Source organism: Phacochoerus africanus, chromosome 8 (assembly GCF_016906955.1).
Source record: "Phacochoerus africanus isolate WHEZ1 chromosome 8, ROS_Pafr_v1, whole genome shotgun sequence".
Classification (NCBI taxonomy): Eukaryota; Metazoa; Chordata; class Mammalia; order Artiodactyla; family Suidae; genus Phacochoerus; species Phacochoerus africanus.
In genome coordinates this window covers 68,175,245-68,193,629 of record NC_062551.1, presented here as the reverse complement: position 1 = coordinate 68,193,629, position 18,385 = coordinate 68,175,245, and the positions used below count along the sequence as shown (strand labels likewise).

At 44.1% G+C, this 18,385-nt stretch overlaps 1 protein-coding gene across 4 annotated transcripts in view; it reads right to left on the bottom strand.

The window, feature by feature from the left end:
- PER3 (period circadian regulator 3) overlaps window positions 1-18,385 on the bottom strand; it is a 60,226-nt gene that overhangs the window by 16,945 nt on the left and 24,896 nt on the right. For all 4 annotated transcript variants that reach the window (XR_007136437.1, XM_047791500.1, XM_047791501.1 and 1 more), the window contains exons 13-14: window positions 2,759-3,001; window positions 1,643-2,340 (exon numbers count right to left, since the gene is read on the bottom strand). Coding sequence is in view for 3 of the 4 variants with exons in the window: in XM_047791500.1 (XP_047647456.1) it covers window positions 1,643-2,340; window positions 2,759-3,001 (941 nt within the window). In the remaining variant the exon portion in view is untranslated. The remainder of the gene's footprint in view (window positions 1-1,642; window positions 2,341-2,758; window positions 3,002-18,385) is intronic.

Here is an 18,385-nt window from a genome sequence, read left to right as displayed (position 1 = left end):
ATTCAGAACACACACATTGAACATTTTATAAGTTCTACGAACTGTCCCAAATGCTTGTACTAGAACAGTGAACAAGACAACATTCCCGCTATCCTGAGATTAGACCGCAAGGGGAGGAAGGCTGTGGAACACTACTTAATTCTCGGAAAGAGCTATGCAGTCTTAGCCTCACCACGTTTCAAAGAAAACAAAGGCAGGGCGTTCCCGTGGTGGCGCAGTGGAAACAAATCGGACTAGTTTCCATGAGGATGAGGGTGCGGTCCCTGGCCTCGCTCAGTGGGTTAACGATCCAGCGTTGCCTTGGGCTGTGGTGTAGGCTGAAGACGCGGCTCGGATCCCGCGTTGCTGTGGCTGTGGTGTAGGCTGGCAGCTGTAGCTCCGATTTGACCCCTAGCCTGGGAACCTCCATATGTTGTGGGTATGGCCCTAAAAGGCAAAAAAAAGAAAAAAAAAACAGAGAGAGAAAAAGAAAAAAGACAGGTTAAATAACTTGCCTAAATGAAGCCACGTCCCCAGAGACAGAGCAGGGATTGGGAGCCAGGTCTGGTTCCACAGCTCAGGCTTCGCACTAGGTTTCCAGCAAGTGTCCTAATGTTGGGCTTGCAAAACTGAGCATATTTTCTTGATCTGGACCATCAGACTCTGGGCACTTTTGCTAAAGACCATTATTATACCTTGAAGGGAAGGCTGCAGAAAACCTCTGGGTAAATACTCACACTTGTCGTGGATCCTAACCCTCACCAGAGGGAAGCCTTAGCCTAACGCTTAACCTGACAGATAAATCTGAGAACGCCTTTTAAGGTCAAGAGATAAGTCAAAGGAAAGTGAGTCAAAAAGTCTTCATTTAAAAAAAAATGACATGTATAAGGGTCAAACTGTAAACGGCTATTTCACTGAAAAGTCATGACAAAAAGTCATGCGCACCTGAGGTCCTACGACTCCAGGTGGAAAAGCAAAATTGCTAAATTCATGTCTTGTCAGTAGGGCTTGGTCCTGACTAGCTCATAACCCCACTGATAAGGAAGAGAATACATTTTATAGGCAGGAGTTCCCATTGTGGTGCAGTGGAAATGAATCTGACCAGGAACCATGAGGTTACGGGTTCAATCCCTGGCCTTGCTCAGTGGGTTAAGAATCCAGTGTTGCCGTGAGCTGTGGTGTAGGTCGCAGATGCAGCTCGTATTCTGCGTTGCTGTGGCTCTGGCGCAGACTGGTGGCTATAGCTCCGATTCGACCCCTAGACTGGGAACCTCCATATGCCGCGGGTGAGGCCCTAAAAAGCAAAAAAAAAAAAAAAAATTTTTTTTTACAGGCAATAAGCACTTGGGTTTAATACCTGGCTATCTAGCTTTAAAGCGGGATGGGGACAGGGGGGAAAGACCCAGCTCACAAAGATCTGCAGACAGCCCTCTGGGGAGGACCTCACCAAGTCTCTAAGAACTCAGGACGCAGCGGCCCTTTGACTTCAGCTTTTCACGCAGAGTCAGAAGGACGTTTCAGCAGGACCAAGTCTCGACCTTGGCTGCGGTGCAGGCTCCCCACCCGGGCCACCCGGGTTGAGCCCCAGGGCCCAAACCTCAATTTTAATACAAGGACGCACATGTATTTTCTCCCCCGTGTGTGCAAAGTCAGCACCACTTACACGCTCGGCTTCCGGGCAAACATCCCTTCTCATGGGACCTGACGCTTTCCCGGATCTGGGCATGTCCCCCGGCAGGAGGCTGAGCTGTAGCGGGGAGCTGGCCCCTGAGAGATGGAGGGGATGCGCTTCACTCTGTGCCCCCCACTTCTCCTCACCAGGCCTTTCGCTGATGAAGGAAGAGGCGGCGTCCAGGTCTGCAGCCAGTGCTGAGACTGAGGGAGGTAGTTCAGAGGTGCCTGGTGCTCCCAAGAACGGATACGAGGCGAAGGATGGTGACAAAAGAGCACAGACGGGGGGGTCATGCAGGAAAAGGTTCATAAAAGGGTCTAAGCAAGCAGAGGGGAGAGCAGGCAAGGACCACGAGCCACGGGGGACAGGCGGCTCGGGTGGGCTGGGCGGTGCAGGGCCCGAGGCTGCGCCTTCTCCTCCCACGGAGGTCACGGCTGGGAGGGAAAGAGCTGGAAACACATAAGGGGCCGGGCTGGGAACTATCACTGCAGCTGCGAGTGACAGGCCAGAGGCCTGGGGAGAGGAGGCAGAGGCAGGGCACCAGGGCTGTCCAGCCTGGACCTCTGGGCGGAGCGGGGGACAGATGCTGTCCGCGGCGCCCTTGCTCTCCGACAGCAAGAGCAGCTTCTTTCGCCTGGGCTTCCCCTTCTTGCAACCAGCGGATCGGGTCGGAGGGGGAACAGGATCTCCTGAAAGTAGAACGACAGAGGCTTGTTCTGAAAAATGAGCCCAGAACAGAAGAGAAGAGGGCCACTGATGGATAATTACAGGTGGATTACACGTTTGCCAACGGTAACTGTGACTATGACACGGATGACAAAAAGTTGCTCTAAAAATATGCAAGAGATCCTGGATACAAGCTGTTGCTACCAAATAAACTTATTTTGGCATCTCTCAATCAGTTTCCTACAAAAAACGAGCATCTCAGATCCAGGATCTAAGAAAGAGCCCCGAGAGTGAATGGCCGGTGTAAACTTACTGCAGCAGCTCTCAGTCAGCTGCTACCAAGCAAAATTCCTGCAGGTCCCTCCGCCCAGTCCTCACCCATGATTTGTAAATTCAATGACTCTGTTGATAAATGGAATATATTTTTAAAAAACTAACTACCTTGCCCATGTGCATATTTCGTTTTGCCTCTGTTTTCCTGCTGAAGACAGAGGCTGTAGGATGATGACGGAACCTTTTCCTGGAATTTATCCACGTAACTCTGCTCTTCCTTCTGCGTGTGGGCCGACGGGACAGCCTCTGTGAGGCCTCTGTGTTTAAAGTCTTCTGGGAGCAGTGGAGCTGGGTGTCTGTTAAGGGTCCAGGGCTCAAAGGCTGGGGTTCCATCCACTGCTGCAGTCAATTCTGCTCAAGTGGAAGAAGACAGATTTAACACCTACCACCATTACGCATTCACTTATCTTCACGAATTTAACTGCCTTTCAATAAGTTTTTACAATCATTACAACAGCTGGAACATAAAACCTTCATCAACCTAGCAAATACGTTTTTAATTTTTCTGCCTTTATACTTCCTGTCTACCTGAATACACGTTTTCCAGAACTGTGCATACATTTAACAGAGTTTTAATACTCAATGTGCAAACTTATGTATTTAAACCTTGTATTTGTTGTAAACAGTTTTCTTTTTCTGTCTTTCTAGGGCCTCACTTGGGGCATATGGAGATCCCCAGGCTAGGGGTTGAATCGGAGCTGTAGCCACCGGCCTACGCCAGAGCCACAGCAAAGCGGGATCCGAGACGCATCTGCGACCTACACCACAGCTCACGGCAACGCTGGATCCTTAACCCACTGAGCAAGGCCAGGGCTCGAACCGGCAACCCCATAAGTTCCTAGTCGGATTCGTTAACCACTGAGCCACGACAGGTACTCCTATTGTAAATATTTTTCTATCTCCCGGATTCTTCAAAAATTTATCTTTGCAGTTTTTTATATGACATGTATCCGTATGGTTCAAAAACCAACCTGTATCAGAAAGACAGTAGATTTTGTCCCATCTCTGCCCACTGTCTGCCTAGTGCTCATTTATTCTCCCCACAGAAATCCATTTCTTTTATTCTCTTATTTTATCTACTTTCTTTTTTTATTATTATTTTTTTATGTCCCCAATACATTACTATTTTTTCTACTGGGCAGCAGGGTGACCCAGTCACACATATGTGTACACATGCTTTTTTCTCCCGTTATCCTGCTCCATCATAAGTGACCAGACAGAGTTCCCAGGGCTCCACAGCAGGATGTCTACTTTCTTGACGTATCTATAAATAAGAACGAAGGTTGATTCTTGTTCCTCACACCCCACTTTGACCCGAAAGGTGTATCGTCTTGTAGACTGGCCTGCATGTAGTTTTTCACCTGACAACATCCCTCCCTGTACCTCGCACAGGATCCCACTCTAGGTATAGTCCGCTGTTTGCCAAAGTAAGCATTTACAGGTAGATGTGAGCTGCTTCTAAAATGTCACTTCTGGAGTTCCCGTCATGGCGCAGTGGTTAACGAATCCGACTAGGAACCATGAGGTTGTGGGTTCCATCCCTGGCCTTGCTCAGTGGGTTAACAATCCGGCGTTGCCGTGAGCTGTGGTGTAGGTCACAGACGCGGCTCGGATCCTGCGTTGCTGTGGCTCTGGCATAGGCTGGCAGCTATAGCTCCGATTCGACCCCTATCCTGGGAACCTCCATATGCCGTGAGAGCGGCCCATGAAATAGCAAAATAAATAAATAAATAAATAAAATGTCACTTCTTCCAGGTACAAAAGATTTTATCCTGCCTCTCCCCTGCCGACTGGTGCTGAGGTGGTGTGGCTGGGCTGGTCCCCGCTCCATGACAAACACATGAAAGCACGTTTCGAGATAGCGAACAGCAGGCAGCACAGGAGAGTGACGCCTGAGGGACAGAAGACACGTGGAGCCCTGAGGTTTCTGAGCAGCAAGGCAGGTCCTGGCAGATCGCTCTGGGGGACGCTGCCCCAGTGGCAGAGAAGAATTCAGCCTACTGTCCACTGCTCTGGTCCTGACAAAGTGTAAAAGCAAAGCCTGAAAAGACCAGTCTCTTTCCATGGCGCAGCTTAGCAGGTCCCAGAATGCAGCCCAGCCGTGTTTCCAGGAAGGCAGAGCTATTCGGCGCCCATTCACAGTATCTGGTAGTCAAAGAAGCTGGAAAATACCACCCACGACACGGAGGAAAATTAACCAAGCAACCCTGGGCTGGCAGAGATGTTAGAATTCACAGATGGGGCCATTAAGGGTTACCATACTGTAGTCCATACAGACACAGGGAAGATTCAACATGCTCTGTGGAGACAAGGAAGACATATTTAAAAAAAGACCCAAACAGAACTTTTGGAAATGAAAACTATAATATGTGAGATGGAAAATACACCAAATGGAAATAATAACAGATTATATATGGCACTAGAAAATATGAGTGAACTTGAAGACAAAGCAATAGAGACTGTCCCAAAATGAAACAAGACCTAAAACTATGAAAACAGACTTAAATAACCAGAGCATCAGTGGACCGTGAGATAATTTCAAGTGGCCTATAAACATACAATTGGAGTCCCAGAAGAAGAGGAAGCAGAAAAAATATCTTGAAAATAGGGAAAGAAATGTTTTCAATTTGTTGAACACTGCACACCCACAAATTCAAGAAGCTCAATGAACTCTAAGCACAAAAACCGTAAAGAACAGTACTATCGTGGAAACACCACAACCACGGTGCTGGAATCAGTGACAGAGAAACGCTTAGAAGCAGCTCGAGGGAAGCCGTGCACACGTTATGAACGACAGCAGATCTCGTCAACAACAAGGCAAATGAGGAAACAGTGAAGCAGCATCTTTAAGGTCCTGGAAGATAAAAACTGTCAACTAGAATTCTACGCTCTGCTGAAAGATCTTTAAAACACGAAGGTGAAAGACATTTTCAGACGTTCGAAAATGCAAAGAATTGGTCACTCCCGGACTGGTACTACAAGAGACAAGAAATTACACTCTCAGGGAAAAGGGGAATGACAGCAAATGAAAGGAACGAAAAGCACTGGAAGAGCTTAAAGGGATACATCTTTCAAAGACAACAGCTACTGGAGTGGCCGTCCTGGCTCAGTGGTTACAAACTCGCCTAGGATCCTTGAGGACGCAGGTTCAATCCCTGACCCCGCTCAGTGGGTTAAGGATGTGGCATTGCAGTGAGGTGTGGTGTAGCTGTAGGCATGGCTCGGATCCTGCGTTGCTGTGGCTGTGGTGTAGGCCGGCAGCTGTAGCTCTGATTCGACCCCTAGCCTGGGAACCTCCATATGCCACAGGTGCAGCCCTAAAAAGACAAAAGACAAAAGACCAAAAAAAAAAGAAAGAAAGAAGAAAAATAGTATGATTGCCTCAATAAATACAGAGAGATGTGACAAAATCTAGCATCCATTTCTGAATTTAAAAATTCGTGGAAAATTAGGAACAGAAGGAAATGTACTCAGTTGAATAAAACACATCTACAAATTCCTGCCAGTGGCTCAGTGGAAACGAATCTGACTAGTGCCCATGGGAATGCAGGTTCAGTCCCTGGCCTCGATCAGTGGATTAAGGACCTGGCATTGCTGTGGCTGTGGCCTAGGCTGGCAGCTGCAGCTTCCTGTGGATCCCTGGCCTGGGAACTTCCATATGCCTCAGGTGCGGCCCCCCAAAAAAGTCTTTTTAAAAACTTTTAAAAATGCATCTATGAAAAACCTAGAACTAACATAACTAGTGTTTTCGCTCCAAGATCAGGAAAAACATAAGAATAGTTATTCTAGAAACTTTTATTCAACGTTTATCACAGGTTCTAGCCAGTGCAATAAGAAAAACAGATCAAAAAGATGAAGTAAAACTTACTTCCATAGATATGACCATACATGTAGAAAACCCTATGGAATCTACAAAAAGTTATTAGAACTAATAAGTGAGTTTAGCAAGGCTGTAGAATAAAATATTAACATATGAAAGGTCAATTCTATTTCTATGTGGTAGAAACAATTAGAAACTGACAGTAAAACAATCCTATGATATGATATGAGATACTCGAAGTTAACACTTGACGGGAGATACGTCAGATCTGCATGCTGAAAACTGTCAGATATTTACTGTGAGAGATTTAAGACTGTCTAAACCAATGAATAGATACAGCAGGTTCATGGACTGTAGGACTCCGTATTTTTTATTATTATTATTACTTTGTCTTTTTAGGGCCGCGCCTGCAGCATATGGAGGTTCCCAGGCTAGGGGTCGAATCGAAGCTGTAGCTGCTGGTCTACACCACAGCCACAGCCATGCCAGATCCGAGCCGTGCATGTGCGACCTACACCAGAGCTCATGGCAACGCCGGATCCTTAACCCAATGAGCGAAGCCAGGGATCGAACCTGCGTCCTCATGGATGCTAGTCAGATTTGTTTCTGTGGAGCTACGACTGGAACTTCTGAAAGCAATCTTGAAAAAGAGCACTGCTGGAGAATCTACATCACCTGATTTCAAGACTTACTATAAAACCACAGGAATCAAAACTGTGTGGTCCTGGTATAACGGTTTATCAATTTATGTTCACCTCTGCAGAGAAGCAACTTTTAGCTTTTATTTTCTCTTTTGTCTGTTTTCTATTTTGTTGATTTCTGCTTTTATCTCTGTTGTTTCCCTCCTTCTACATGCCTTTTTTTTTTTTTTTTGGCTAGTTTCTTAAAGCAGAACTTTAGATCTCTGATTTGAGATTTTTCTCTGCAATCTAAGCAAATTATTAATTTCTTTACAAATATCTTATTTTTATTGGTTTATAATGAAATCACCTCAAGCCAAAGGGTGTCATCTGTACAACATCAATTATTTCAAATTCGAGGCATGTATTACAGACCAACCTACTTTACATCTCAGTGAGCGTATCAGGTACACCTGCAAAGAACACATGCAGCGCAGTTACTGGGTTAAATGTCAGCAAGGTCAAGGCGGCTGACCTTGGCCCTGCTCAGGCCACCCGTTCTTGTCTATAGATGTTCTATCACTTGCAGAGAGGGGCTGTTAAAACTCTTCAACTACACTTATGCAAAGACCTCTCAGTTTTCGCTTCATATTTTTGAAGCTCTGTTATGGGTGAAAACACATTTGTTTGGTCTTCCTGAGGAACTGACTGCTTCGTCATAATGACATGTCTCTTGTTAGACTCTTGCCTTTTTTTTACTTTTTGCGGCTACAACCACAGCATTTGGAACTTCCCTGGCCAGGGGTGGAATTGGAGCTGCAGCTGCAGGCCTACACCACAGCCAGAGCCACATTGGGTCTGAGCTGCATCTGTGACCTCTGCTGCCACTCATGCCAAAGCCAGATCCTTAACTCACTGAGGGAGGCCAGGGATCGGAGCCACATCCTCATGGATACTAGTCAGGTCCTTAACCCACTGAGCCACACTGGGAACTCCAGAGACTGTCTTGAAACCTACTGTTTACACAGGCACTCAGCCTTCTTAGGTGTGTGGTTCAGATTATACACCTTTCCACATCTAATTATTCTCAATCCATTTATGAGTTTATATTTAAACTGTGCTTTGTAGACACATAGTTGGGTCTTGATTTACTTATATGTTCCGACAACTTCTGCCTCCTAATTGGAATGTTTAGTCCATTTTATGTCATTATAGTTTTAGTTGGCTTTAGAGATATTCTTTTATTGGTTTGACAGGTTCCCTGTTTTGCTGTTGTTGCTGCTGCTGTTGCTCCATTCTCCCTTTCCCGTCCTTCTTTTGGATTGAGTATTTTTTTAAAGGACATTCTAATTGATCTCTTGGCTTTTTAGCGAATCTTTGTATCTCATACTCCACTGATCCTGCTAGAGATTCAAACATACCTGTAATGGGAATGGTTTCAGGAGACTAACTGTCAGTTTAGAGTCTCTCCCGTCATCTGTCTGCTGTGTGGCTCTGCGCAAGCTGCTACTTAACCTGTCTGTGCCTTGACTGTCCCATACATAAGAGGCAAGTAGTAGCTTGCAGGGAAATGCATTTGTGGTCATGGTGCTCAGACTCGACTCACTATTAGAACAGGGTGTAAACTCTAGGAACATGGGGATCCTGGAACGCAAAGACAGGTGCCGTTCCAGAACACCTGGGCTCTGATTCTGCGTTTTCTCCTTAGAATAAAGACGTGGGGGAGAGAGGACAAGATGGCAGAGGAGTAGGGGGACACGCTCGCCCTCTCCCATAAACACAACAAAAAAAGCACATCTACAGAATAAATGACTCGCACAGAACAGCAACCAATCGCTGGCAGATGAACCTAAACTCCCATAATGGCAAGAAGTTCATGACATTACTGGGCAGAACAGGAGAAAAGAGGAGAGTGAGAGAAGGTGAATCTGAGCAGGACGGGCGCTCCCGAAAGGGAACTGCAGAGGATAAAGGGATCCCACACCCTGGAAAGTCACCTACAAGGGGGAAAGATCAAACGAACCGGAGGAATCTCCAGATGCAGAGAAGAGTGTAGCAGTAAGTTGGAGTACGGAAAAGCCGATCAAGAACCGAACGGACCATCTGAACTACGGGCACAGTCACCAAAAATTGAGACGCCTGGGTGGGGGCTGGGCACCGAGACCTCGCCTCCAGAGGTTAGTCCCCGGGCTGGGGGGGCGGGGCGGAGCGGAAACTGCTTGGGAGGTCTAGAAACCATTTGACAGGGCAGAGACTGCCTGGGAGACTAGAAAACAAAGCTGTTGCAGAGGAAGGGAGCAATACTCTAGGGGCGGGGAAGTGGAAAGCCGCATCAGAGGGAACCTGGGAGAAGAGCCTGGTCTGCGCCCATGCTGGGGATGGGAGAGAAGAAGGGGTGGGTCCCCATAGAATATCCCCCACGCCACAGCAAGCTTACAGGCCCGCTAGCTACCTGAAAGCTGTGCTTTCCAGTGCATCCCCTCCCCCCACCCCCACCCCCCAACCCCTACGCTCTCCCGAACCTGGGGCTGCCTGCCATCCAGGAGGGCTGGCCTCAACAATTGCCTGAAGCCTACCACTGCAGGGGCTGTCCCTGCACAGACCTGCTTGCCCTTTGGAGGGGCTACACTTCTGCAGAGTAGCACCAAACACCACCAGCCCCCGAGAAAAGGCCTGCAGCCCAGAAAAGCTAGAACAAGCCTAGCCAGGCCGTGAATAGATCTGCCTAATTCTCGGATGGTTTTTCTGAGTCGGGCTGCCCCGGGGAGGAGCCTCTTGGATTTCCAGCGGCCCTGCTACCCGCCCAAGCCCCCAAGGGGTGCCAAGCTATAGAGGATCAGCTGCATAGGACTGCCAGCTCCAGGCAGGACCCCCTGCAGCCCAGAAAAGCTGAAACAAGCCTGGCTGAGTCGGGAAAAGATCTCAGACGGTTTTTCTGAGTCAGGACTGCCCTGGAGAGGAGCCTCTTGGGTTTCCAACGGCCCTGCTACCTGCCCAAGCCCCCAGGGGGTGCCCTAGTGGACCAGCTGCATAGGACTGCCAGCTCCAGGCAGGACCCCCTGCAGCCCAGAAAAGCTGCAACAAGCTTGGCCAGACTGTGAAAAGATCCGCCTACATTCTCAGGCCGTCCTTCTGAGTTGGGCTGCCCTAGGGAAGAGACTCTTAGGTTCTCAGTGACCCAGGTAGCTGCTCCAGCCCCCAGGGGGTACTGCACTCCTGAGGAACAGCTGCCCAACACCGCCAACCCCCTGTAAGAACCCCACAGCCTAAAAACGTCAGAGCATGAGTTCCCGTCGTGACTCAGTGGTTAACGAATCCGACTAGGAACCATGAGGTTGCAGGTTCGATCCCTGCCCTTGGCTCAGTGGGTCAAGGTTCCGGCGTTGCCGTGACCTGTGGTGTAGGTGGCAGACGGGGCTCAGATCCTGCGTTGCTGTGGTTCTGGCGTAGGCTGGCAGCTACACCTCTTGCAGTGGCTCTGGCATAGGCTGGCAGCTACAACTCCGATTCGACCCCTAGCCCGGGAACCTCCATATGCCGCAGGGGCGGCCCAAGAAATGGCAAAAAGACAAAAAAAATAAAATAAATAAATAAATAAATAAATAAATAAATAAATAACAAACAAAAAAACACCAGAGCAAGCTCTGCATGACCAAGTGAAATCTGCTACCATCGTGGTGTGGACCTCCCAGTCCTGTCTGCCCTCAGGAAGTCCTCCTTTGCTTCAAAGAAACACTGTCCCCATAAACACTCCAGAAAAGCCACACTACCTCAAAAAAGATTGACCAACAACGCCAGCCCTCAGGAAATATTCCACGGCAGTGACAAGGCAAACACTGCCCGATAACAGAGAGTACAACTCCCTCAGGAGAAAGAAAACAACAAGCAAGATGAAGAAGCTGAGAAACCACCCCCAGTCAAACCAACAAGAGAACTCACCTAAAACAGTCAACAATGAAACAGATCTCTGCAGTCTGACAGACCTGGAGTTCAAAAGAGAAATAGTGAAAATATTGAAGGAATTAAAAGAAGATATGAACAGTAATGCAGATACCCTCAGACAGGAACTAGAAAATATAAGGAGGAGCCAAGAAAAACTAGAACATTCATTTGCAGAGATGCAAACTGAACTAAGGGCAGTAAAAACCAGAATGAATAATGCAGAAGAACGAATCAGTGATATGGAAGATAGAATAATGGAAATCACTCAATCCGATCAACAGACAGAAAACCGAATCAAAAAACTGGAAAGCAATATAAGAGACCTATGGGATAATATAAAGCGGGCCAATCTACGCATAATAGGAATTCCAGAAGGAATAGAAAAAGATAAGGGGATGGAAAATATATTTGAAGAAATTATCGATGGAAACTTCCCAAATCTAAAGGATACTGGGTTCAAGATACAAGAAGCACAGAGGGCCCCAAACAAACTGAACCCAAACAGACCCACACCAAGACACATCATAATAAAAATGGCAAAAGTTAGTGATAAAGAGAGGATCCTAAAGGCAGCAAGAGAAAAACAGAATGTTACCTACAAGGGAACCCCCATAAGAATATCAGCTGATTTCTCTACAGAAACACTACAGGCCAGGAGGGAATGGCAAGAGATATTTAAAGTGCTAAAAGGAAAAAATATGCAACCTAGAATACTCTATCCAGCAAGAATATCATTTAAAATAGAAGGGGAAATAAAAATTTTTTCCAACAAACAAAAACTTAAAGAATACCGCAACACAAAACCCAGGTTAAAGGAAATATTGAAAGGGCTTCTCTAAACCAAAAAGAAAGGAAGGAAAGGGAAGAAAAAAGAAAAGAAAAAAAAAGAAGAAGAGGAAGAACTAGGACTGAGGAAACCGCAATCAGAGAGCAGTCACTCAAATAAGCCAGCATACAGATTTAATCATGAACATGCTTCAAACAAAATAAAATTAAAAAGAAAAAAATAAAAAAGTGTCATCAAAACCATAAAATGTGGGCAAGGGATGTTAGGAAGTAAATAACCCTTTTTGTTTGTTAGTTTGTATGTTTCTCTTCTTAATTTTAATATAGTGATAAAGTGTTTGAACTTACAGGACTATCAGGCTAAAACACACAATTATAGGAAGGGGTTAGCATACTTAAAAAACAGGGCAACCACAAGCCAAAAGCAAATACTGCATTCGCAAAAAATGAAAAAAAAAAATACACTCAAGCAGATAATAACAGGAGACCATCCAACCAAAAAAAAAAAAGAAAGGAAGAATGGAGAACCATAGAATCAACTGGAACACGAGGTTCAAATGGCAATAAATAATCATCTATCAATTATCACCTTAAATGTCAATGGACCGAATGCCCCAATCAAAAGACACAGAATGGCTGAGTGGATAAAAAGGCAAAAACCTGGAGTTCCCGTCGTGGCGCAGTGGTTAACGAATCCGACTAGGAACCATGAGGTTGTGGGTTCCATCCCTGCCCTTGCTCAGTGGGTTAATGATCCGGCGTTGCCGTGAGCTGTGGTGTAGGTTGCAGACATGGCTCGGATCCTGCGTTGCTGTGGCTCTGGCATAGGCCAGTGGCTGTAGCTCCGATTTGACCCCTAGCCTGGGAACACCATATGCCGTGGGAGCGGCCCAAGAAATGGCAAAAAGATAAAAAAAAAAAAAAAAAAGACAAAAACCTTCAATATGCTGCCTACAAGAAACTCACCTTAGGACAAAAGATACATATAGATTGAAAGTGAAAGGGTGGGGAAAAATATTTCACGCCAACAGACAAGACAGAAAAGCAGGAGTCACAACACTCATATCAGACAAAATAGACTTTAAAACAAAAGACATAAAGAAAGACAAAGAAGGACACTACTTAATGATTAAGGGATCCATCCAAGGAGAGGATGTTACTATCGTCAACATATATGCCCCAAGTACAGGAGCACCCAGATACATACAACAAATATTAACAGACATAAAGGGAGATATTGATGAGAATACAATCATAGTAGGAGACCTTAATACCCCCCTCACATCAATGGACAGATCCTCTAGACAGAAAACCAATAAAGCAACAGAGGTCCTAAAGGAAACAATAGAAAAGTTAGACTTAATTGATATCTTCAGGACACTACATCCAAAAAAATCAGAATACACATTCTTCTCAAATGCTCATGAAACATTTTCAAGAATCGACCACATATTGGGACACAAAGCTAACCTCAATAAATTTAGGAGCATAGAAATTATCTCAAGTATCTTCTCTGACCACAATGCCATGAAATTAGAAATCAACCATGGGAAAAGGAAAGAGAAAAAACCTACTACATGGAGACTAAACAACATGCTACTAAAAAACCAATGGGTCAATGAGGAAATCAAGAAGGAAATTAAAAACTACCTTGAAACAAATGATAATGAAGGCACAACCTCTCAAAATCTATGGGATGCTGCGAAAGCAGTGCTCAGAGGGAAATTTATAGCAATACAGGCCTTTCTCCAAAAAGAAGAAAGATCCCAAATTGACAACTTAACCCTCCACCTAAATGAATTAGAAAAAGAAGAACAAAAAAGTCCTAAAGTCAGCAGAAGGAAGGAAATTATAAAGATCAAAGAAGAAATCAATAAATAGAGACTCAAAAAACAATAGAGAAAATTAATAAAACCAAGAGCTGGTTCTTTGAAAAGGTGAACAAAATTGACAAACCCCTGGCCAGACTCACTAAAAAGAGGAGAGAAAGAACCCAAATAACCAAAATTATAAATGAAAAAGGAGAAATCACAATGGATACAGCAGAAATACAAAAAACCATAAGAGAATACTATGAACAACTATATGGCAACAAGTTTGACAATCTGGAAGAAATGGACAATTTTCTAGAATCTTACAGCCTGCCAAAACTGAATCAAGTAGAAACAGACCAACTGAACAGACCTATCACTAGAAATGAAATTGAAGAGGTCATAAAATCACTCCCTACAAATAAAAGTCCAGAACCAGATGGCTTCACAGGTGAATTTTATCAAACATATAAAGAGGAATTGGTGCCCATCCTCCTTAAACTCTTTCAAAAGGTTGAAGGAGAAGGAATACTCCCAAAGACATTCTATGATGCCACCATCCACCCTCATTCCAAACCAGACAAAGATACCACCAAAAAAGAAAAACTATCGGCCAATATCATTGATGAATATAGATGCAAAAATTCTCAACAAAATCTTAGCCAACCGAATCCAATCAACATACCAAAAAAATTATACACCATGACCAGGTTGGGTTCATCCAGGTTCACAAGGATGGTTCAACATACGCAAATCAATCAGCATCATACATCACGTTAACAAAAAAAAAGTTAAAAAATCATATGATCATCTCAATAGACGCAGAGAAAAAAGCATTTGACAAGTCCAACATCCATTCATGATCAAGAACCCTCGCCAAAGTGGGTATAGAGGGAACATTCCTGAATATAATCAAAGCCATTTATGATAAACCCACAGCAAATATAATACTCAATGGGGAAAAACGGAAAGCCTTCTCACTCCAATCTGGAACAAGACAGGGATGCCCACTCTCACCACTGCTCTTCAACATAGTTTTGGAAGTCCTAGCCACAGCAATTAGACAAACACAAGACATCAAAGGCATCCATATAGGAAGAGAAGAGATCAAACTGTCACTGTATGCAGATGACATGATACTATACATAGAAAACCCTAAGGACTCAACCCCAAAACTACTGGAACTGATTCATAAATTCAGCAAAGTAGCAGGATATAAGATTAACATTCAGAAGTCAGTTGCATTTCTGTATACCAGCAATGAAATATTAGAAAAGGAATACAAAAATACGATACCTTTTAAAATTGCACCTCACAAATCAAATACCTCGGAATACACCTGACCAAGGAGGTAAGGACCTATATGCCGAGAACTATAAAACTTTCATCAAAGAAATCAAAGATGTAAAGAAATGGAAAGATATTCCATGTTCCTGGATTGGGAAAATCAATATTGTAAAAATGGCCATACTACCCAAAGCAATCTACAGATTCAATGCAATCCCTATCAAATTACCAATGACATTTTTTACAGAACTAGAACAAACAATCCAAACATTTATATGGAACCACAAAAGACCCAGAATCGCCAAAACAATCCTGAGAAACAAAAACCAAGCAGGAGGCATAACTCTCCCAGACTTCAAGAAATACTACAAAGCCACAGTCATCAAAACAGTGTGGTACTAGTATCAAAACAGACAGACAGACCAATGGAACAGAATAGAGAACCCGGAAATAAACCCTGACACCTATGGTCAATTAATCTTTGACAAGGGAGGCAAGAACATCAAATGGGAAAAAGAAAGTCTATTCAGCAAGCATTGCTGGGAAACCTGGACAGCTGCATGCAAAGCAATGAAACTAGAACACACCCTCACACCATGCACAAAAATAAACTCAAAATGGCTGAAAGACTTAAATATACGACAGGACACCATCCAACTCCTAGAAGAAAACATAGGCAAAACACTCTCTGACATCAACATCATGAATATTTTCTCAGGTCAGTCTCCCAAAGCAATAGAAATTAGAGCAAAAATAAACCCATGGGACCTCATCAAACTGAAAAGCTTTTGCACAGCAAAGGAAACCCAAAAGAAAACAAAAAGACAGCTTACAGAATGGGAGAAAATAGTTTCAAATGATGCAACCGACAAGGGCTTCATCTCTAGAATATATAAACAACTTATACAACCCAACAGCAAAAAAGCCAATCAATCAATGGAAAAATGGGCAAAAGACCTGAATAGACATTTCTCCAAAGAAGATATACAGATGGCCAACAAACACATGAAAAAATGCTCAACATCGCTGATTATAAGAGAAATGCAAATCAGAACTACCATGAGATATCACCTCACACCAGTCAGAATGGCCATCATTAATAAATCCACAAATAACAAGTGCTGGAGGGGCTGTGGAGAAAAGGGAACCCTCCTGCACTGTTGGTGGGAATGTAAACTGGTACAGCCACTATGGAGAACAGTTTGGAGATACCTTAGAAATCTATACATCTAAACTTCCATATGACCCTGCAATCCCACTCTTGGGCATCTATCCGGACAAAACTCTACTTAAAAGAGACACGTGCACCTGCATGTTCATTGCAGCACTATTCACAATAGCCAAGACATGGAAACAACCCAAATGTCCATCGACAGAGGATTGGATTCGGAAGATGTGGTATATATACACAATGGAATACTACTCAGCCATAAAAAAGAATGACATAATGCCATTTGCAAGCACATGGATGGAACTAGAGAATCTCATACTGAGTGAAATGAGCCAGAAAGACAAAGACAAATACCATATGATATCACTTATAACTGGAATCTAATATCCAGCACAAATGAACATCTCCTCAGAAAAGAAAATCATGGACTTGGAGAAGAGACTTGTGGCTGCCTGATGGGAGGGGGAGGGGGAGGGAGTGGGAGGGATCGGGAGCTTGGGCTTATCAGACACAACTTAGAGTAGATTTACAAGGAGATCCTGCTGAATAGCATTGAGAACTTTGTCTAGATACTCATGTTGCAACAGAAGAAAGGGTGGGGGAAAAAATGTAATTGTAATGTATACATGTAAGGATAACCTGACCCCCTTGCTGTACAGTGGGAAAATAAAAAAATTATTAAAAAAAAAAAGAAGAAGAAGATGTGGTACATATACACAATGGAATACTACTCAGCCATGAAAAAAGAACAAAATAATGCCATATTTGGATGCAACTAGAGATTCTCATACTGAGTGAAGTAAGTCAGAAAGAGAAAGACAAATACCATATGATATCACTTCTATGTGGAATCTAAAATATGGCACAAATTAACCCATCTGCAGAACAGAAACAAACTCACGGACATAGAGAACAGACTTCTGGTTGCCAAGGGGGAGGGAGTGGGATGGACGGGGAGTTTGGGGTTATTAGATGCAAACTATTACATTCAGAATGGATAAGCAATGAGGTCCTGCTGCACAGCACAGGGAACTCTGTCCAATCACGTGTGATAGAACATGACAGAAGATACTGTGAGAAAAAATGTACATATATGTGTAACTGGGCCACTCTGATGTACAGCAGAAATTGAGAGAACACTGTAAATCAACTACAGTAAAAATTTTTTTAAATAAGAGATGTACACAAAGACAATTTAGTATTGGTGTGTATCTCCGCTCAATTTCTAATATTTAAATTAGAACATTTTTATCTTTAAGCTGCAGTCTCATTTCTCCAGCAAATATGGATTTTTCTTAATTAGCTCTTTAAATGTGGAGGTCTTAAAATGTTAATAAGATCAAGATGCTCAGTTCCCTGAAGTTATTCCAAATGGTGACACATTTTCCTTCTCCCCCAAAGTCACATCCTATGAGTGTTGGTCAGATCTAAGCAGTAAGGAAATTCCAGGTTCTGAAACAGCACTGGAAGCAGAGAGAGGCTGGCACAGCTTCGATTTTATAAGATGCTGAATGACGGAGTGTGTATATACAACGTGTGTGTGTGTGTAAAATACGTAGCCTTTAAAACAACAGTACCGATGGTGTCATCAGACCAATGGCAGATGAAAAGAAACCGAATAAAGAAGAAGGTTAGGAAGGAATTTCTACCCTGAGACGAGATTACAGAGCTCAGGACGCAAAACTGTGGCACAAATGTGAGGTTGCAGCGAGGAGCACTGAGGGATCAGACAAGGGACAAAACACCTAGAAATTTAGGATGGAAATCTCCCCAAAGAATTTCCTCTGCCAAGACATGGGATAATAAGACGGTAAGAAGGACACTTAAGATAAATCCTTTCCAGGAGGAGACCTGATGGTTACAGGGACCAAAAAAGTTGTCATTTCTATCTGTGCCCTGACATCTACAGCAAAAGAAGCAAACAGAACGTGGAACCCCTCTGCAAAGGTAGGAAAAAACCCATAACTAAAGGGCAGGGCTGGCTCTATCTGGAGGGCGTCCCAAGGGCGTCCCCGTGGCAGTGTCTACACGAGCAGCCGTGGGATTTTTGTGTTGTGGAAATCGTGTCAGGTCCCGGAAAATATAGCTACTCATTATTATTCTATTCTTGACCTCAGAGGAGAAATTTTATTTGAGAAAAAAAATATGTAATCAAGACAAAGGCCAAGCTTTCCATTCAATGGAGGCCATAAACCTTCCCACTTGTTTGAAGGGACAGGAAGGGATTAACATTCTAGCACCTTTCATTATCTGAAATGCATCCTGAAATTACGCCTTTTGGTTAAGGGACAACTCTTG